The sequence below is a fragment of the Magnolia sinica genome, chromosome 13 (genome assembly GCF_029962835.1).
Source record: "Magnolia sinica isolate HGM2019 chromosome 13, MsV1, whole genome shotgun sequence".
Classification (NCBI taxonomy): Eukaryota; Viridiplantae; Streptophyta; class Magnoliopsida; order Magnoliales; family Magnoliaceae; genus Magnolia; species Magnolia sinica.
In genome coordinates this window covers 23,403,235-23,425,957 of record NC_080585.1, presented here as the reverse complement: position 1 = coordinate 23,425,957, position 22,723 = coordinate 23,403,235, and the positions used below count along the sequence as shown (strand labels likewise).

At 40.3% G+C, this 22,723-nt stretch overlaps 1 protein-coding gene across 1 annotated transcript; it reads left to right on the top strand.

Moving 5' to 3' along the window:
* Positions 1–483: 483 nt before the first annotated feature.
* Positions 484–18,561, top strand: LOC131223251 (GTP-binding nuclear protein Ran1B-like). Its single transcript, XM_058218596.1, has 8 exons — positions 484–626; positions 784–853; positions 10,769–10,825; positions 10,911–11,028; positions 17,091–17,180; positions 17,287–17,466; positions 17,581–17,658; positions 18,269–18,561. The coding sequence occupies exons 1-8, from the start codon at positions 624–626 to the stop codon at positions 18,336–18,338; spliced, it is 666 nt and encodes a 221-aa protein (XP_058074579.1). The 5' UTR covers positions 484–623; the 3' UTR covers positions 18,339–18,561.
* Positions 18,562–22,723: the final 4,162 nt, after the last annotated feature.

Genomic DNA, 22,723 nt, shown 5'->3' with positions numbered 1-22,723 from the left:
CCGCCTCTTTTGCTACTCACGTCCAGTATCTTCCGCCACCTTGTGGGCCTACATCCGAGATGATCAGATGATCTGAACCATCTATATTCTCTTTGCTATCATAGAAAAGCTATTACGCCATTATCTTGCTTCATTAATGGTCCAAAACTTTGATTCTTAGATTGAAGCCTGAGATGTTCTTATCATTGTTCTTAATTAATCCCTGCGTGCATGGTTAAAGTAATACAATTAGCTCAATATTCAAAATTTAGCCCTTACATCATAGATTTCACAACATGGACGGTTGAGATCATCATACCATCTCACAAAGTTGCCACCAATGGGCCGCGACGCAAGCTGCCTCTGTGTCTCGATGGAGGCGGAAACCGCTGGGGTACTTTGGGAATTCTAAGAAGTTAAACCTACACGTGCCACTATTCCGGGGGCGGGAGCCGAAATTTTCATCCGACGGCCAACAACGGCGCATCTGAGCTGAATCCAACGGCCGAGGTAGTCGCGTCAACTTGAAGCTACAAGAAAATCTTAGGGCCCGGAAATGTTTTCTATAAATACCCAACAACTTCCCTCGCATTCGCATTCCTACGGAATTTCTCGTAGCAGAGAAAGATCTCTCCCGAAAATCGATGGTAGATTCCTCCCTCTTTCGTTTTTCTTCTATCATTTCCTTGTATTCTTAGGGTTTTTGATCGATCTTCTTCTCGATTCCAGCTTTCTAGCTAAGATTAGGGTTTTGATCTCATCGCTCTCTTTCTCTCTCTTTCTCAATCTATGTATGTCGTGTAGGCCTTGCCGAATCAGCAGCAAGTTGACTATCCGAGCTTCAAGCTCGTGATCGTCGGGGATGGAGGAACAGGTAATTTTTATTTATTTATTATTATTTTTTGTAATTTTCTATGTGATTTTGGATTGGTTCATTTTCTGCTGTAAGTTTCGGATTTTTCTGCTGGTTTTTTTTTTTTTGTAGATTTAGGGTTTGACTTGCAAAGATTGGTTTTAGTCGGTGTTTGAATTCTGTTTGTTTGTTTTTGATCTTGTTAATTTTTTTACTTTTGTTGATGTTTGTGGACCATCTTTTCATGCATTGCCCTTTCTTGATTCCGATCTGATTGGATAATCTGAGACTGGTTCCAAATCTGGTGGGTCATGCCGAACTCGGTGGATTGCTGTTTGCTAGATTGGCATGGTGTCCGCCTTCCCATGCATAAGAAGACTCTTTGGAGAATGACCCTGCTTGTGTTATGGTGGGTGATTTGGGAAGAGCGGAATGCTAGGTGCTTCAACAATTCCATCGAGTCGGCGGAGGGTGTTTCTTGTTGGATTAGATTGCTAGTTTGTCAATGGGTTGTAGCTGCTCCCAATTAATAGGGATGCAATTTGGCTTTCTTTGGGGAATAGTTGGGTCGCTGTCTCGCGCCCTTGCTTTCCCTGTTTTTTGTTGTTGTCTTTTGCGTTTTTGCTTTTTAATGAAATTCGTCATCTTAAAAAAAAATGGTGAGGTTAGGGTTGGTGGAATTTTCTGGGGGGTTTGAATCTTTTCCTTTGACTGGGTTTTGTAAAATTGGATACTTTTGTTGATCTGATGGATTTAGCTCATCTGTCGACAATAGTTTTGATGCAATTGTGCCACATCCCACATGAGTACTCCCGACACTTAGTGTACAAGAAAAGTTCCAATTGCCTTTTTAAAAAAGCTTATTTCTAATTTCCCTTTCTTTCATATTTCTATTTTAGGAAGACATCTTTATGTTAGGAAATATGTATTGTTAGATTTTCATGTTTAAGGGTGTTCTTGTTTTAGAGATATTGGCTTGCAAGGAATTCTAATTTTAGGTTCCTTAATAGTATGTTTGAGATTTCTCAAGGTGGAAACCTTGTAAACACTCGTTATAAATAAGGCATAGGTCCAATGGAATAAGACAATTGAATGATATTTTCTTTGTTTCTCTATGGTAGTGTGTTGATGGGGGAGTAGTGATCTCTAGTATAAGACTAGAGGACTGTTGAGCTTGCTCACTATCATTGCATCTTTTCTCTCGTGTGATTCAAACTTTCATTCTAGTATGCTGAACTTCATTGCAATTAGCTTATTCCTTGATCTAGCTGCATTATCTTGGTATTAGAGCATGTTCTGCTATTTTGAAGTTTTTTTCCTCTTCCACATCTTCTTTCCACAAATTCTGCCCTAGTATTCAACCCAAACTCACCTTCAATTCTTATTTCAGCCCTGGACCATATGCCATATGCGGGTTGCACCGTACCTAAATCATCACCCAATTTCCATTCAAAATAATACCAAAATCTGCCTATCGTTCAATCAGTAAACAACTCATAATCTACCATACACAACCTTCCCAAAACATTTCCATTTCTAATATAAAAGAAATCTATCCAACTCTACCAAAGTCATCCTCATTCCAAAAAGAAGAGCATTAAATTCAAACCATTTCATTTTTTTCATTAAAAAAAAAAAAATCAAGCCATTCGTTCTCATATATTTTATGTAGATATGTTGTCATATCTGTACTAGAAGAGAAACGACTTGCAATTGTCGGATGACTACTGAACCTCATAATGGGACTATCAACTTTGCAGCAAGTGTTTGATTTGATCACGAAATGGTTGGATGCTATGGAGGCTTGTTTCACAACTAGAGTAGATGCTTTGTATGGGTTGCTCTTCTTGAAGAAGTAAGAAAAGGGACCTAATTTGAACTTTTCAAGCATTTACGGGATGGCCTTGAGGGAGATTTAGAATTTAAGGATGTTGACCCAACGTATCTTGGTTGAAATGATGATTTCCATGAGTATGAGCTGGACTATAGTATCCAACAATAACACTACATATAGTCGGGAACAAGAGAAATGAACAACCTTCTATAGGATTGCCCAAATTATCCTGAAGGAGGGCGGAATGGTTGCACTGGATCCCACTATGCATGTGAAGAATGAGATTTTGGATTATGATGGTAATTTGGATCTTAAGCTTTTCAATGATCGGATAAGGTCAAATGCTATATTTTTGCTGGTACAAAATTGAAGAAGCTATGAAGCTATGTTTTGCTATCCATTGGTATGATGTTGAAGAAGACTTGCAACAAATTTGCTTTCTTCTTGTAGGCAATTGATAGGAAATAAGCAATTATTTCTATTATTTGATTATGAGACGACTTTTGTTCAGGAGCTCTTCACATTGTGGCAAGACAATCTGGTTGGGAATGCACATGATGTTATTATGAATTGGTGATACGTTGTTCTCCTAATGGAGACAAAAAAGCAACGAGTGACGCGTTACTATAATGGATTACAGTTGGGCATTTAAAGAGAATTGGTGACTGCTTGGCTCAATAGTGAGCGCCATGCATATCATATGGCTTGAAAAGCACACGAGCAAAGTTGATGGCAAGACGCAACAATCTTGATGTTGGGGGCTATACGTCCACCTGTCCTATTGCCAGTGACTCTACATTGTGTTTGCAACTAGTTATGCTTCATAGTAATGTTCTTCAGGAATACAAAAAATGGCCAGAATTCTACTTTCACTCCTTTTCTTGAAATGTTAATGCAAGAGGATAGTCTGTTAGTGGAGGTTTATTAACACTTGTTTCAAGTGCGGTGGTCGTGAACATTATATGCGAGGAGGGTGAATAGTACAAAGAGAACTTAATTGAAGATCGAGAGGAAGGTTATGACGTAAATTATTTGGCCACTTATATGCAAGTTTGTTGTCATGTATTTTTACGACATCTCTGTCTATAGCCTTTCACAAGGAGATGATTTGATCCATCCTTTTACGAGAATTTGATCCATCTTTATTAGGTGATGAATGTAATATGCCATGAGAAACTCTACATCAATTTGAAGAAATGTTTTTATAAGTTTTAACATGAGTCTTTTGTGGGGTTCTTTGTTTTAACAAAAGGTGTGGGGGTCAAAGTTGTACACAAGTTGAGTTACCTTAGTCAGCTTGCTCGACTTGACTTGCCTCGGCTCAAAATTGGATTCGGACCGAGTCGAGTTGGATTTTAGAGCTCGAAAAAATTTCGAGCCGAGTTCGAGCTTGCCCAAGCTCATCTCGACTTGGATCGAACCTCAACTCGAATTGAATCAGCTCAGTGACTTGGTTAATTTGATATTGATGCTGCTCGCCCAGTGTTTGATGAAATGACTCAATGTGCTTACATTCTCCACAAGATCAACTGGTGGCGAGGAAGGAATGGATACGAAACAAATTACTACAAAAAAAACTTTGCATCATAAGACCATCCTCATATCTTGATTTTGATGTTGCTTGTTGAGGGTTTGACGAAATACCTATAAAGTGTTGTTACTGTTTTGCATTCTGTGAGAAATTAAACATGCATTCTATATATTTGAGAAAATATTGCATATGTTCGGACTGGCCCAAGCTACTGGCTGAACCAAGCCGAGTTGGCCAGACAGGCTTGAGGACCGAGCCGAGCTTAGTTTGTGCTGGGGTTAGCTAGTTGAGTTGAGCCAAGCCATGCCAAGCTCGACTCGATTCGATTCGTGTACAACTCTAGTGGGGGTTGATCCTGAAAAGATAAGAGCTATTTTTAATTGGCCTAGTAATGATTATTCATGACGTTCGTAGTTTTGTGAGTTAGCAATGTTATATCAAGGTTTGTCCCAAACTTTAGTTTTGTTAGGACATCTAATACTAAATATATAAAGGCCAGTCCATTTGAAAGTAGTAGCAAATGCATTTTGAGAAATTAAGTGAATAATGACAGAAGTTCCAGTTTTGAGGCTTGCTAATTTTGCTGAAGTATTTGAATTCGTTTATAACGCATCCTTCATAGTTGTAGTTTATGATGCATCCTTCATAGTTGTAGGATGTGTCTTTAGTCAGGAAGGACATTTAGTTGTCGTCTTCAAAAAAATTCAATGAGGCACAAAAGAAGTATTCTACAGGCAATGTGGAGTTTTATGCTGTTTGTACAAGCCTTTTGAAACATTGGTATCATTACCTTATCCATTAGGAGTTTGTGCAACATTTTAATCATGACGTGTTGTGTTATTTGAATTCTTAGGAGCTGAGCACAAAGGCATGTTAAACATAGTGTTTATATTCAAGAGTTCATATTTAACCTGAAGCATTAGGACAACCTAGAGAATAGGTAGTAGATACCATCGTTGAAAATGACATCTATTGTCTACTTATTACTCTCCATTGTTGGATTCGAGAAACTTAGTAGAGTAACAAATGATGGTTTGGAAAGGTATTTTTAACACTTTGCTGGCTCAGGCATTGAGTACATGCGATATAGCTTGCATGATATGTATTTGTTCTATGATATGAGGTTGTGTGTTATTAAAAGCTTTGTGAGAGCTCCTTAAAGTGGCCTTGGTGGTCACTTTGGAATCCACAAAACTATAGTCCTAGTTAAGGACTTTTTATTAGTTGGGTTTGTTGAAAGATGGTGGAATCGACATTTAATAGAATTGAGTGTGCAATCTAGGCAAGTTTAACACGTGGAATACTAGTCTTTTTGCTCCATTTCTTGTGCTAGATACTCCATAAGGGAACATCTACATGGATTTCATTCTATGATTACGTAAGACTTAATGTGGTTTTGACTTCATTTACATTGTGGTTGACGAATTTTATAAGATGGCCCAATTCATCCTTTGTAATAAGAAATTGGATGCTCTCTACATTGTCAATGTTTTCTTCAACAAGGTGGTTTGTCCACACAGTGTACTAAAGATAATTGTGTTTGATCATGATGTTAAGTTTATGAGCTACTTTTAATGAACTTTGTGGGTTAAGGTGGACATATTGAGATTGCCAACCGTAGTCTTGGGAATATGCTTCGTTGTTTGGTTGTTGATAATATCAATTCATGGTACATTGTATTATTACAACTTGAATGTGTATATTGGTTTTGTGAACCGTGCTATGAGACTCCTGTTGAAATCACAACAATTATGACCTTGACAACTTATTAGTTTAGTCCCACTCCTATTGTGACTTGAGTGAGCTAGGATGTTGAAGCTTTTGCACATCATATTAATGAAATGCATGAAGAAGTCTGACAGAAGATTATCTTTAGTAATGAAAATTACAAGGTGCATGCAGATGTTTGACGATGTTTGGCAGAATTTCAAGAAGGGGATAGGGTCATGGGGTGGCTCAAGCCCCGAGTGGGTTCTAGCAAGCTATTATACTAAGCTTTTATGCATAAGGGTGGGTCCTTGTCATATTTTGTGTTAGGCAATAATGCATACCTGATCGAGCTTCCACTTGAAATAAAGATCAACCTCATTTTTAATGTGGAAGACTTTATATACTTTATGTTAGACACCATGAAGATAAGAGCACAAAAGAATGAGCTGTCTAGATATCTAAGGTATCATGCTAATTGGAAGAAATTATTGAAGATGTGTTTGATGATCAAATAGTTTTCACACGCCAAGAGAGTATCCGAAGTTTTTTGTAGAGTGGAAGGGCCAATTGATATTCTATAGTACATGGATCTCATTGAATGATTTCAAGTGCAATACTCGAAGCTCTTTGAGTATATTGCATCCTTAATACAAAGTTAAAAGGACTGTTGAATTTGCTCGTGGTCATTGCTGTTTTTCTCATGTGATTTTAACTTTCATTCAAGTATGCTAAACTTCATTGTGTCTTTTCTCTTGCATTAGGTTTGTTTGTTGTTGATCTCTACTATAAGATCAAAGGATTGTTGAGCTTGCTTACTCTCATGGCATCTTTTCTCTTGTGATTATAACTTTCAATCTGGTATGTGGAACTTCATTGCAATTAGTTTCTTCCTTGATCAAGTTGCACTAGGTTTGTTGGTTGTTTTTTGTTTTGATCTTTTTCTTTATTGAGGTGTGGATTTTAGATTGTGATTTTAATGGTACCATTGTGATTTTAGTTGGGGGTTTTGTTGGATTACTATTTTGATTTTGATAGTTTGGTCCTTCCGGATGTCATCCTTCTATGATTGTGGAGTGCATGTAAGAGAAAAAAATGTCCTGATGCGTTGTCATTGGTCAAGTAGGTTGAGTAGAAAGGTTGATTAAGGTTGGTGTAGGTGGGTTTCTCTTTCTTTAAGGGGTTGTTTGGTACCGTGGATTTGAGGGATTTGTGGGGATTTCAATTTCAAGGGATTTGTGCTTGGTACAAGGATTTTGATTTTGATTTTGATTCTCCCAATATCCCTCAAAAGCAACCCCCCCCCCCCTTCTTTTTTTTATTTGCATTTACACCCCGAAGTTGATTTGCAAATTCCATTTGATTCTACAGTTTTCAAATCCACTAGATTCCACAGGATTTTAAATCCACGATGACTAATGACCCTTAATACTTTGATGGTTATGGATGATTTCATTTTAGATTTCAAGTTAGTTTTTGCCATAAGAGTAGGAAATGTTCAATTGCATGTGTCTACATGTGTAAGTGTATGATTTTTGTGCTGAATAAGGATTTATGTTAACATTTTTTAATGGTTTCAACACAATTGGATCTTTATATGCATTCTAGTCATGGTATCCCAAATTGGTTAACGACCGATACGTAACGATAACGGTGGGACCCGTTACGTGATACGGGGTCGAAACGGCCGTTACGGGCCATAACGGTTGTTACGGATCCGTAACGGCTGTTACGGGCCTTGGAAAAAATAAATACTTACCTTTTTATCCTTTCTTTTCTTCTTCTTCTCTTTCTTCTTATTCTTCTTCTTCTTCTTCTTCTTCTTCTCGAGCAGCTGCGGCTGCGGCTTCTTCCTGTTCTTCTTCTTCTTCTTCCTCTCTCTCTCTCTCTCAATCTCTTCTTTCCCTCTTTCCCTCTTTTTTTCTTCTCTCTTCTTTCCCTCTTTTTTTCTTTTCGTTTCCCTCTCTCCATTTTTTTTAAAATTTGCAGTAGCTAGCTGCTGTAGGTACGTGTCACGCAAAGACAAGCGCTGACACTCCTCGAGCTCCGAGTTGTACGAACGGTTCAAAGGAGATCAAAGTTATATGAGCTCCACAGTGATGTATTTATTACATCTACACCGTTCATCTATTTTCAGAGATCATTTTAGAGCACCACCCAAAAAATGAATTATATCCCTAGATCATCTGGACCACACCAAAAATAGCAGCAAAGATAATGATTTTCACGGTTAAATAATTCGTAGGGCGCACGGTAACGTTTATTTTCCATCCAATCTGATCAGACCTGAGTGGGCCCCACTATGATGTATATATTTTATCCATATCGTCCATCCATTTTGCCACGTCATTTTAGGTCAGGATCCAAAAAATTAGTAATATCCAAATCTCAGGTGGACCACACCATAGGAAATAGTGGTTATAGAATGCTCACCATTAAAAATTTCTTAAAGTCCATTGTAATGTTTATTTTCAATCTAACCTGTTAATTGGGTCACATTGACGTGGATGAAGGGAAAACACACATGTCAGCTTAATCTAAAACTTTTCTAGCCGCCAATAAATTTTTAACGGTGAATGTTTAATTATTGTTGTTTCTTATGGTGCAATCCACCTGAGCTTTGGATGTGCCTCATTTTTTGGCTCATGCCCTAAAATTATTTGGCAAAATGGATGGACGATGTGGATATAACACATTCATCACAGGTGGGGCCCAAAAAACTTTGACACGTGTGCTGCACTTTACAATCCGAGTCCCTCCTAATTCAAGCCTTAAAAAATTGTACAGGAGACATATATTAACTTAAAATTGGGCAATTAAATTATGGACTACAATTGCTAACTCACAATGCCAAAATCAAATTATTTGAATAGTTTTAATTGTTAATTTGTGAATTTTTATTTTTTAAAATAGGGCCTTTTGATTTTTATTTTTTTTTATTTTTTATGATTCACTATTCAATAAATGTCCACCAATTTATAAGTGGGATAATGACAATAAATGGCATGAATTTGAGGCTGATTTGGAGAATAGATTGGTCCTCCCCAAATTGGCAATGCCATCTACCTGAATTTAATTTCCTTTTTTAAAAGAACTATTGGGTGAAATGATATCAAGTTGTTAAGTATATAAATTACATATTAAAAAAATTAAATATATGTATTTTGTATTCAAATTCAAGTTACCTGGTTAAAAAATAAATCAGACATTTCGATACAACTTCTCACCAAAGAGTGGACCGTTACACCACCATAAACATGTTCCAATTTATAAATGAATGCATATTTGGAATGCTTAGAATATTTCGGATTTAATCCATATTTTTTCATATTTTTTTGGCAAAAAAAAAAATTGCACCGTTACGGGCCGTTACGCCCCCGTATCCGTATCGGTTTTGGTGGGCACCGTTACGCCAACCGATACTGATACGGGACACCTTGATTCTAGTGGATATGGCATGTGTGGGGTTGGGGGGAGGGAGAGGGAGGGATGGATGTGCAGAATAAGGATTTATGTTTTTTTTTTTTTTTTTTTATGGCATGTTGAGGATTATCCTTAGTCTCATGGGGGGCGACTTTCACTAACCGAGTGCCACGTTGGGGAAACGTGTGAGAGACTCACCCTCTAAATACACGTGGTGTGGCCCACTTGAGTTTTGGAATGACATGATTTTTGGTGTATGCATTCATCCTTGTGGGGTGTGTGTCATCATCTAATTGGATGGCACACCATGGCGGATCCCACAAACATTGCGGGATTTTCATGTGCATCCTCATCCCATTGTTCTTTGTGGTGTGGGCCATATGAGTTAATCAGCCTAATTTTTTTGGTCTCAAGGCCGGGCACTGGGCAGTGCACCTATGTTAGCGCAAGGCACCCATATGCTTAAGCTTGTCGTGGCTGCATTTCCTTTGTGAAAAAAAAGGTCTTGTTGATGAGGGGTTTGCTACAACATGTCGGCCATTTTTGTGCTTAAGTTGATCAGGTAAAGTTTCTTCCATCCTTGTCTTTTAAGGGATAGCAAGCAAAATGTCAACTGTGTTGTGAAACATTTGGCTAGACTCACTATAAATTACATAGATACCCTTTCCTTCGGCTAAAAATCTTTTCATATTATCAAATAATTCTATTTTTTAGCTATATCAATTAATTACGCCCTATTTCTCCGTTGGCCATCTCTTTGTTTATAGCAGAGATTTTAAGGTAATCATTTTTCTTGCTTGAATGATTGTTTGGATGCACAAGTGAACTGAATTGTGAACATCCTGTTGATAATAATGAAGAACCATTGAAAATAATTATATATATTTTGTTTAAATGCTTTCCCCATTAAAAAATGTAGATATTTCCACAATATTTGTAAATGAGGAATTGCTATCAAATTGTAGTTGGGTTTCTTCTAGATGTCAATTTTGATGATCCCAGATCTTGAATACGAGTGGGAGGGAAATTGCTATTTTCTTTTTCTTTTTTCTTTTATTTTTGGAAAGGTAACAATAGTTTATTAAAAGATGTGCCAATATAGAGCAAAGATTACACCCCAAGAAACAACTTTCTTTTTTCTCATTGACAAATTAGAAAAAAAAATGCTAATTCCAATTTGTTAGTTTGGTAATTGCAATTCAATTGATGGTGCATCACAAATGCATCCTTGGGCATGCTCTTTGGGATCAATGGATATAGTCTATTTAGGATAAGATAGTTAGATGTGAGAGTTTTTGCCATGAAGCTTGCTTAAGTGGTTTTAGTGAGGATTTTTCTTTTTAAGGCTCATAGAAGCATCTCTTTTTAATGTTTATTGTAGGAATTGTCAATGATAACCTTAGGTGTGTTGAGCTGAGAAATGTTTTTTCATGATATATAGGGAAGACAACCTTTGTTAAGAGGCATCTTACAGGAGAGTTCGAAAAGAAGTATGAACGTAAGTATTTATTGATTGCTCTCTCTATCCTTTTTGTTTTGTTTGTAGTTGTGCTGATTTTTTTAACGTGTAAATGTCACTGTAGCTACAATTGGTGTGGAAGTTCATCCCCTGGACTTCTTCACAAACTGTGGGAAAATCAGATTCTATTGCTGGGATACTGCTGGTCAAGAGAAATTTGGTGGCCTTAGAGATGGATACTAGTAAGTGGTTTATTGGATTATGTGATGAAATTGGGGATTATGCATCTTAACTTCATGTTGATATTAGAAAATCCTTTTTGGCTTATTCGATTTCTCATGGCATTGCTCATCGTCATCTTTTGCTGATTATTTAATGGGGATCTGGTTGGCAAATCATATTGCTGTTTTTGGATTGTAGCTTGTGTAATTTTAATTATGCTGAGCTTGTGTAATATTTCCATCCCCCACTGGTTAGTACAATGATATGATTATTTATTATTATTTAACTGGTCTAGTTGCTATGTTGTGCAGGTATTTTCAGTTTTTAGCTTGTGTAGTTGTAATTTTAATTGTGTGATGAGCTTGTATAATTTTTGCAAACCCCAAATAGCCCAGGCAATTCTATGTTATAAGATTGTGTGACAGCTCTGTTCATTTGGACCAGACTATTACTTACTAGTTAATGTGTCTGGCTTATTAATAATCAACTGGAATTCAATGTCTAGAATAACACTAGCGGATAAGTCACTGTGTTTTTGCTGAACTTAAAGACCAAGACTGAGGATCTGAAAGATAGAGTGCACCCATTTATAGCAAACTATTGGATGGTTAAAGTTGTTGGATTACTGTGTCCGTTATGATCTAACAAGTTCAAAAAAAGAAGCAAAGTCTGGGAAAGGTTTCTTAGAGATAAGTATCCTCTCCCTTATATATTTTCAATGTCTACTAGTTTTGATTGTTGATGCTATTTTTTTTTTTTTTTTGAAAGATAACTGAGATATATTAAGAGGAAAAGAAAAAGAAAAACAAAAAGGGGAGAGAGAGAGAGAGATTGCTGAGAGAGCAATCAACTAACTACCCTCCTAGAAAAATGAAATCTACCTCCTTTAAACCCAATACATTGACCGCCCACTCTACAATATGTCGTTTAGCCTTGCTGGCCACTTCCGCTTTTGATTTAGAAACATCCCTGAAACATCTTTTGTTTCTTTCTTCCCACACCGACCACCAAATGGCTATGATAGCTATACACCAACGACGCGTTCTAACCTTGCCTAGAGAAACCCCATGCCAAGCTTTTAGCAGAAGATTAATGGAGCCGGGGAAGCACCACTAGATGTTGAAGCTGAAGAGAAAATCTGACCAAATCCGAGAAATGAAGGGGCAAAACATCAGAAGATGGTCTATGGTTTCTTCATTCTTCATGCAGCAAAGACATATGTTTACTAGGGGCATTCCTCTTTTCCTTAGGTTGTCCACCGTGAGAATCCTTTTTGAGCCTACCAGCCAGGCGAACGCAGCAAGTTTGGGAGGGACTGAATACTTCCAAAATTTGAAAGGGGGAAGATCAACAGGAGGAGACGTTGAGTGACACATCCTGGAGTAGAGGGATTTGACTGTGAACTTACTGGATTTGTCTGGCTTCCAAGCTAATGAATCAGCAATTTGGGGGATGTGGTCCTGTAGATGCGGTCCAACAGACTAACAAACTCCTCGACTTCCCAGTCTTGTAGGTTCCTCCTACAGACGATGTTCCATTCTGGCTTGCCTGCTACAATCAAGAAGCAATTAGCAACCAAAACGGTTGGGTTGGGAGCGAGACGGAAGATATTTGGGAAAGCGGCTTTGAGGGTGTCATCTCCCACCCATCGGTCTTCCTAAAACTGAATCTTGGCACCATTGCCCAGGATATAATCTATGTCTGAGATCACCTCCTTCTTCAGGCACAAAATCGCTTTCAAAGAGGGGAGTCCTTGTGGTGAGCGGGATCTTTGGTCCACCAGCCCCCATTAGGTTTGCCATATTTACCTTTTATTATAATGTTCCACAAACTATCATCCTTGGTCCAATGATGCCAAATCCACTTCCCTAAGAGCGCTTTGTTCATACTTTCGAGGTTTTTTATGCCTGCTTCTTCTGAAGTTTGCTTGCATACTTGTTGCTAGTTAACCAAATGAAACTTCTTTTTGTCTTCCTTCCCAAACTAGAGAAAGTCTTTTCTTAGTCTTTCAAGCTTGGCCAACACGGTTGCAGGGCATTTGAAGAGGGACATGAAGTACACTGGGAGGTTAGAAAGAGCTGCTTTAATAAGAGTGATCCGTCCGCCTAAAGAGAGATATCTGCATTTCCATCTTGCAAGGTAGCTTTTGAACATGTTGATGACTTTGTCCCACATGGAGATAGGGGGAGAGCCCAAACACAAAGGGAGACCCACAAAGAAAGCTGGAAGCGAGGCCGAAGAACAACCGAAAGAGCCCGCATAGCTCGCAATTTCATCTTCCTTCAGATTGACCCCGTACATTTTAGATTTAGACAGATTAATCCTTAGATCCGAGACTGCTTCAAAGCAACGAATCGCGGTGCGAAGATTATCAACCTTGGTTTGGTCAGCTTCATTGAAGATCAACGTATCATTTGCGTATTGAATATGGGAGATCGGGAATCAAAGACCTCTCATTCTGATACCAGATAGAATCCCTTCTTGTTGCCCAGCCTGAAGCATTCTAGAGAGGGCTTCTCTCCCACAATGATGAAGAGGAAAGGGGACAGCGGATTGCCTTGGCGGATACCTCTTGAAGTCGTGAAAAAGCCCTTCGGGGATCCAAAGGAGGATGGAAAAGTGGGCCGATCGTAAGCGTTCTCCAATCTAGCTGCACCATTTGGGACCGAAACCCATGCATTGCATCATGTATTGGAGGAAATTCCAATCCACATGATCGTAAGCTTTTTCAATATCCAATTTGCAAAGAATGGCTTTCGCCCCACTCTTATGACTAGAATCCAGACATTTATTGGCTATTAGCGCACAATCAATGATTTCTCCCCGAAATGAGAGTGCTTTGATGGAAAGAGATGATTTTCCCGATGGAAGCCTTCAAGCGGGAAGCCAAAACCTTAGCTAGAATTTTGTAGGGGCCTCCTAACAGACTAATGGGCTGAAAATCTTTGAATGCAGAAGCTCCCGGAATCTTTGGGATGAGGGAGATGAACATCGAACCGAGCCCTTTGGATAGTTTACCCCTGCTGTGGAATTCTTGGAGGAAGAGCATGAGATCCTCTTTAATCGCATCCCAGAAATGGATGAAGAAAAAGATGGGGAAACCGTCAGGGCCCGGGGCCTTATCGCTGCCTAGGGGAAGCACGGCCACACACACCTCTTCCATGGAGAAGGGGGCCTTCCCGATTGTTGATGCTATTAACCTGCTAATTTTTTAGTTCGAACTGGCAATCGCTTCATTTTTTTTCTTTTTGTTTCCAGCTGCCACCTGCTTTATAATGGCCAAATAGCATCTAGAATAACACTTGTGGATTGGTCACTGTGTTGTTGCTGAACTTAAGATTCTTGTAGATAACCCACTGTGTAGTTGCTGAACTTAAGATTCTTGTAGAGAACCCACTGTGTTGTGTATGTGTCATCCAATCCTTTGATAAAAAAACATTTGCTCTAAATGATGGCACCTCAAAAAGCATGCCATTCTGAAACTTGGGTGTGCCCCCAGCGGAAATCAATTGTGGGTGTCTCCCTCCCAACTATTCCTGCTTGTGTGGCCCACCTGAGTCATGGATTGGCCTTATTTTGGGCCTGTGGCCAAATGAGGCATGTCATGCAAGAGAGTAAAGCATATTCTTTGTTCAACCCTGCTCCATGAGCAACTGTGGTATAGAGAGAGGGATTAAATAATGTCCTCTGGTTGCTCTTGCTCTGTGAGCAACTGTGGTATAGTGAGGTGGGGGTTTTGGGAGTGACCTTAGCCTTCATGTCCTCTGATCACTTCTGCTCCATGAGCAATTGTGGTATAGGCGGGGACCTGAGATGATATGGTAGTCATCTGCACTTGTTTTTTGTCGCCATTCGTCTGGGGAGGCATGTGTTTGGACGGCCTGGATTCCTGGATTCGTATACACAACATGATGGGCTTCCCCTCTCAAATTGTCCTCTTAACTTGTCCCCCTGTTATGTGATCCACATGAGTTTTCTTTTAGGGCCCTGGGGGTAATGTGAGGCGACACATCTGATGGACGGGTCAGATGTTATGAGTACATCATGTTGGCCCCACTTCTGCCCAGTACCACTGTAGCTTACAGTAGCACCAGTACCACCAGAGCGAACCCCTTTCCAGAACCCCCTTTCGACCATTGACAACTTTGACCTAATTTGGCATGGTTAGAACAAGGAATCTAATTATTTTTATGAAATCAAACCACTAAATATTGTAGTTTGTGTAGTTGTAGCCGTTCCAATGTTATAGGAATTTTGAGTCTCACCTGTCAAAACCTCATTTAACTAGTAACAGCTGTTGATAATATTCTTAAACCTCCCTCAGCATAGACTGCACTTCTTGATTCCGCAGTGCTCAAATGTTCATCCTTCCAGTCGATATGCGTAGCGTTGTCACTATAATTTGCATGTAATCCTTTGATGGCAGAAAGACAATGTATCTAGTTTAGGAAGAGCACACTGTACCATAGGGAGTATCAGATACACTCGTGTGGTTTTGTTTACTCTCCGTTTCTTCCAACACTTGAGAAGCAGCTTTGTCTACCCTCTCCTTACTCATCAGGGCCCTAAAAGAAATGCGTGGCTAGAGCTGTACATGAGTCGAACCGAGTCGAGCTTTGCCCAGCTTGGCTTGGCTCGGCCAGCAGGAAAGACGGAGAGCGATAATGCGTGGGAGAGAGTTGGATCATGCCTGTAGAAAGAGAGAAGGGAACAGGGTGGGCAGCCCAAAAATTCAGCAAGCCAATCTATGTTGGCAGAAAATGCACAGGAAGAGGGAGAGGGAAAATGCACAGTAGAGGAGTTGGATTATGCATGTAGAAAGAGAGAAGGGAAAGGAGTGGGCAGCCTGAAAAAATCCAGCCTAATCGATCTTTTATTGGAGGAAAATGCACGGAGAGGGAGGGAATGGTGAAAAATGTGCAGGAAGAGGGAGAGGGAAAGTGTGTGGGAGAGAGTTGGATTATGCCTGTAGAAAGAGACGAGGGAAAGGGATGGGCAGCCCAAAAAATCAGCGTGTCTATCTGTGTTGGCTTCATATATTGTTGGCATGCTCATTGCAGCTTGTTGTATCTAAGCATTCATGCATGTTATTTTTTCAGATCACTGGGTGTGTGATGTTGCAGTCATATTCATAGTCGTAGAACTCACCATCTCAACATGAAACACTACTGAGTCAACTCGAGCTGGGTGAGATTTCGAGTCGAGTCATTGCGAACCTCGCTTCTGACAGTGATTCAGGCTGAGTCACACCTGGTTGAAATGTTCTCTCGTAAACGTGAAAAGGTGGTGGAGGGAGATGTCAGTCATATCATATCCATAGTTGTAGAACTCACTAACTTGACCTGAAACTTCGCTGAATCAACTCAAGTTGGGCGAGAATTCGAGCCGAGTCATTGCGAAACTCCTCCCGAACGGTGATTCAGGCTGAGTCACACCTGGTTAAAATGTTCTGTCATAAAAGTGGATAGTTGGGAGATGGAGATTTGACCTGATAACCTCTACTACCAAAGGCAAATGGCCTTCACAACTGTGCCAATTGTTTGACACTGTTAAATACAAACATTTTTTCTTTATGCTTATGTATACGAGTGTAACCATTTTAAATTTTGATTACTAACATTTATAAAATTTTAAATTTACCATGTAATATGAAGTAAATTTACCATGTATGCCTCTTGTTTCATGCCACTTGGAATAGCTGGGTGATTCCTGAGACTAGTCCAATTATCGACAAGCTTGTTATCCCATATTGTTTCATATGTTTGTGCTGATGCTCTTCTGTAATCTAACCAGTAAACTTGCAAGCTTTGTTGTTAAGTTACTTTTTTTTTTTTTGGGGTGTATTCACTTTATTTTTCACTAAGGTCAATTCTTTTGTTATGTAGTTCGTGCTTTTGGTACATAATGCCTTGTTCTCTTGCTTGCATTTCTAGAAATTTGATGCATTATCATGGTCAAAAATCACCTTGCACGAATGAGCATGGAGTCTCTCAAATGTATCATGTGAATTAATTTTACTCCAGTAGGAAAATTTAGTGGATTCTTTTGTTTCTTCCATTGAATCTGGACTTGTTTTGTGCAGTATCCATGGCCAATGTGCGATCATCATGTTCGATGTCACTGCCCGATTAACATACAAAAATGTTCCTACGTGGCACCGTGATCTCTGCCGGTGCGTTTTCTTTGAAGCGTCAACTTACTTTTTTAAAGCTTTTCTGGTGATTATCACCAACATGCTTTGATAGCACATCTGACATTGAGGCACGGTTTGCAATCAGGGTTTGTGAGAACATCCCCATTGTTCTATGTGGCAACAAGGTTGACGTCAAGAACAGGCAGGTGAAAGCAAAGCAGGTTACTTTCCACAGAAAGAAGAATCTCCAATATTATGAGATTTCTGCTAAGAGCAATTACAATTTCGAGAAGCCTTTCCTTTATCTTGCTAGGAAGCTTGCAGGGTAATGAAGAAAAATCTATTCCTTGATTTCCTTCTTTTAGTTGATTGCTAATATGGAAATCGGTTTTCTCATGATATTCAGAAGGAATACTAACGCGAAAATCTGTTTTGTCAGAGATCCTAATCTTCACTTTGTTGAGTCGCCTGCTCTTGCGCCTCCGGAAGTGCATATTGACATGGCTGTACAACAACAGTAAGTATTTCATTCTCTTATTTTGAAAGAGCATTTTCTTCTGCCTTTCCTCGGCTGATATATTTGAGAGGGGCATGCATCTTATTGGGAAATTCCCTTTTTTCTCTCTGCCAAATAACCGAGTGGCTTGTCCTTGCATTCCTTTGGGCATCCACGATGCAGGTCCAGTCTGACAAAAAGAAGATAAATATATTTTCAAAGTTAATATTAAGTCCTGTACAACCGCTTGGTCAAAATTTGGGCCCAACCAACCTGGGTCTGTCCTCTTGATAGCCCATTGGTCAGCCCTGAAAAATAAAATTCTGAGTGCACTTCAGCCTGTAGTAATAGGAATCATCTAGCTATGTTGCTTCCAAAAGTAGGAAAAGAAGTTTAACATCTCCCTCATTCAAATTATCTCATTCTGAATTATAAGTTGATTGAGGTAATTTTGAGAGATCATAATTTATAAGAACTGTTTCAAAAAAGGAACAAAGAAATGAGTTGCATTTACATATCCGAATCTTCCATGTTTTATCAGTACAATATTCAGATCGGGTAATTTAAATGCCCCCCCTTATTTTTTTTGTCTTAATAATTTCCACAAACATTGTGTTTGGCTTTCCTACAGGCATGAGGCAGAGCTTGCTGCCGCCGCCGCCCAGCCACTGCCAGATGAGGATGATGATGCATTTGATTAGAGAGAGAGAACTAGGATTACTAGTGGAGGTTCATGGTTTTGCTCTCTTTTTTTTCCGCCCCAGATATCTTCCTTCTCACAAATTTTCTGCCGTATACTTGAGATTTTCTTCGAACCAAATCATGTCAAGGTTATTCTGTTATGATTTGAACCATTTGGTCAATTTGCTTGTAAACATTGTGGAATTTTATTGGAGAATATGAGTTTGGTCTTATGATTAAAAACCTACCGTATTTTACTTGTGGAAATAGAATTACAGTGTCCTTGTGAGGATGTTAATAATGCACCCTTATGCAACTGTCGGTACAAGGGGGGTCCATGGTTTGGTGATATTGACAATGTGCGTGAGTCCCAACTTGTTTGGGCTGCATCCAAAGTATCCCACCCTTATATTGGAGGTCCCTGAACCCTTTGATCAGCAATCTTGTTAGTACGACAATAATCAGCTCGGATTGTCAGTTGTCACCTAATACTGTCGATTTCTTTGTCATTCCCTATCGGCTATCCGTGGTTGTGGGCACTTTGAATCAACTTTCTAGATTTAACTAAAGGGCAAGCTTGTACTAAATGTGCTTATTTGGCTTGAAAGTGTCTATATGTGGATAACCTAGAGCCCATATCTATTACTGTTGCTATGGCTTAAGGGCTGGATGGATTTGGGTTCTATACATGGATGGGCCAAGGATTGGGGCAGATGTTTCCCTGGTGAAACCTGTCCGCATCAATAGACAGCTTGCCATTTCAAGGGCCTGTGTTTGGGATGGATGGTAATGGCCCTTTATCCTGGAATGTAGAAGTGCTAGCCTGGTTGCAACTGTTTGTGACAGTTGCTCATCCTGCTAAATTTTCTTTTACCTTATTAGAAGGAACAATATGCTCTTTGATAATCTTTTGAAACTCGTGTGACCTTAGAGAAGAAAAACAGAAACGTACTACCATGAATTTTGGGATACTTTAGAAATATTAAAAGAGGGTTTTAAAGACTTTTTGAGATGTGATTTGTTCCACACGTTTGGGGAATCTACCCACGTTGCGTTGGGATTTTAGTCTTCACAAGATGGGTCTTACTAAACTCATATGGTAGACGCAACGAATAAATTCTCTTAAAATTCGATTATTTCAACCATTTGAGTTTGGCTCTTTTGAAAATGGATCGTCACTGAAACCTTTGTCTAATTGAAGGTAGTGATAGATATTCCATCTGATAAATATGTTATACACCTCCTGCCGGAGCCACTGGAAATAACCCAACCTGGTGATTTTTGGGTAAACTCGAATCTCCAGCCTGGTGATTTTTGGGGGGCCATGGGCCATCCACAATGACTCATGTTGTACGGACGGGTTAGATCATTGTAGCATGGTCCCACTTGTGCAAACCGACAACCTCAGGGCACAGCATTGCATAATTAATACATCTGGGACCACCTTGAAAGCAAGCAGTTATGTGGGTTTGATGGCTGTCCAGGGTCTGGGCCAGTCTGGAACAGTTCAGCCTGAAATTCTGGCCTTTTCCTGGGCCAAGGCAAACTCATGACAGCCAAAAGTGGGTCACTTCCGGCTGGTCTGTCTGTCCTCTATGGGCTGATGCCTGGCCCATTTTTATGTCGGCCTTGAAAATGGGCTTACTGCGAGCCATGGCCCCCTATGTGGGACGTGGTAGACTCAGAAGAACCATAAACCGGTCTTTGTTGTCTTATTGCCAGGACCTAGCTAGAAGTTGGAAGGTGGGGTAGGCATGCCGATGGTCGAAAGATAGGTACCTGGTTTGAAATCTTTGATGACTCTTGCCAGGATTGAAATGTCCTCTCTGATACCGCTACCGCTTCTTTCAGGCTGTCTGGGGTTGGCCTGTCCCAGATTTTGAAATTGTCGGACTTGCCCTGTTGGGCTGACTGGGACAGGCCCATTGACATCCTTTCGCTTGTCAGAATATGCACATGAAACTCATAGAATGGTCAATTGATTACGTGGGTCACATGGCTTAACGGTCCCCCCCCTTTCTTTTCTTTTCTTTTCTTTTCATATGCGTGTGGTCCATTTTGCGTTTGGACTGTCCTATCTTCTCTCAGGCCACGGGTTGGGACTGCTCATATGATGGACCCAACAATGAACAGGTGCGTGCATATGGATAGTTATAAACTAAAGATCTATTCCACGTTCACTATGGAAGGATTAGATTATTTAATAGGATTATTTTTCAGAGGATGACCCACCCATGATGCCACCTTCTAGATGAATGGTTGGGATCATTGTCACGTGTCTGAACCAATTCTAGTGTCAGGGCTCTCTCCAATGTCATATATAAGGTGTAACCACCAATTCATGTGATCCTCAGTCCATCTTTATGCTTGATTTTCGTGGGTGCAAATGCACGCAAAGCTCTGTGGACGCCACGATGGTGTATGTGCTTTATCCACGCCGTCCATCCATTTATCAAAATCATTTTAGGACATAAGCCTAAAAATGAGGCACATCCAAAGCTGACCACACCAAAGGAAACAGTGGAGATTGAATGCCTACAGTTGAAAACTTCTTCCACAAGAAGTTTTCAATTACCGTTCAACCCCCCACTGTTTACTGTGGTGTGGTCTCACTTGAGTTTTTGATCTGCCTCATTTTAAAGCTCATGTCCTAAAATGAATTGCAAAAAAATGGATGGACGGCGTGGATAAAACACATACAGCATCATGGGGCCAGAGACTCTTCCACCAGCGAAAGCGCCTGGCTGCTTTAGGACGTGTCTGGCCTGAGGGTGTAGGTCCTAGGCATGTCCTTGAGAACCTAATCGAGTCCGGGTCTGGAGTTATGATTGCACAAGGGCTCGACAGGAAGGTGTGGCCGAATCCGACATATGTACCAATCGTGGGTCCCATACATGCTCCATGGCCTTCTATGGCAAACTGGGCTCGACTCGACTTCCCTTCCCTCCTCACTTAACCTTATCAACTGGCCCTTCCAGCCTATCTTGGGTTTGACTCAGGCCAGGACTCTTAGACCTGTCGTATTCAGTCAGGTTTAAAATTATAGGGCAGAATCAGGGCGGGTTCGGGTCCAAGCTCGTTCGTAGTCGGTATATGTTATTGTCTTGGGTCGGGCATAGGCTGAATCTAATGTAGTATGGTCAAACCCATTTACATCATTTGGCTGATAGGTGTGGTCCACCACCTTTTGAAGCTGGGCTTTCTAACGGGTCCAGTCCATTTGTACCCCATCTGTTCAAACTTTTCAAGCTTAGGCCCACCTGCAAACGTCTATGTGGAATCCGAACCGTGTATTTGGTACGAAGCCTCATTTTCATCGTACAGATCAAGAATAATCTCGATCCAAAACTTAGGTGAGCCACACGTACAATCACGCCTGTGGTGTTTGTGGAATGGTTTGAGGAGTTTGTGGCCCTTCATCCAGCTAGGAGGCACATGATGAATGAATTGGATGGCACATACACAACATGTTGGACCACACATTTCAACTAGATTTTTTAATGGTAGCCAATCCCTTCCTATATGAGTTATAAATCGGGATGATTATGCCCTATAGACCTAACATTGGGGGCTGAATCTAATGGACGGTTTGGATGGCACTCATACATCCCATCGCGCCCTGTTCTTATTTCTTGCTCTAAACTCTCCAGAATATGCTGAGGACGCCCACTCCCTATGTCCCACCACTTGATGATCTACTCCGTACATGGAACGGTTCATGGATGGATGTAATATAATAATGGTCCGGATCATTAATATATGGGCCCCACTCTCATAAACTCAAACCCTGACACACCTACGCGGCCAGGTAATTACTCTAGAGAGATATTGCTGTTGGGCCCACAAACCATAGGACCCTTTTTGTTCACATGTATACCAAAACCCAATGTCCCTCTTGGACTGAAACAAGTACTGGGCCCACCCAGCACAACATTACTTCCTCACATTGACAACTCAGATCGTCGTCGGCAACTATAGCCGTAGGATGATGCATGTGAATGTGGTGTCCGTCCAAATGGACACATCCCTCGACCAGACCTGCTGTGTCTGTGCTTTCTAGCATGCATATGGTTGTACGTTAATGACCATTTGTTTCATATGCAAGCTAAAACCCCCCCTCATGTCCCTTATTTGACAAGGACACAACCCAGGAGTGGGCCATTGAAATTTAATCATGGAACCACATTCATATCTATGCCAACAACCGAAAACATCTCGGTGGCCCACCGATCGCATCCGTCTAGGGCTGGCATTGTGCCGAGCTGGCCTATTGGCTTCCGGGCACGACCCGTGATTTGTCGGTTTCGATTTTATCTAGAGGGGCAAATGGGACTGGCCCAGGATTCATAAATGGGCCCTTAATAGTCTTGGGCCCATTCACGACACGTATGCGGTATTCAGGTGG

Coding starts and splice junctions, on each gene's coding strand:
- LOC131223251 (XM_058218596.1), top strand. Junction 10,826..10,910: donor GTTCGAAAAGAAGTATGAAC/GTAAGTATTTAT, acceptor ATGTCACTGTAG/CTACAATTGGTGTGGAAGTT. Junction 11,029..17,090: donor GGCCTTAGAGATGGATACTA/GTAAGTGGTTTA, acceptor TGTTTTGTGCAG/TATCCATGGCCAATGTGCGA.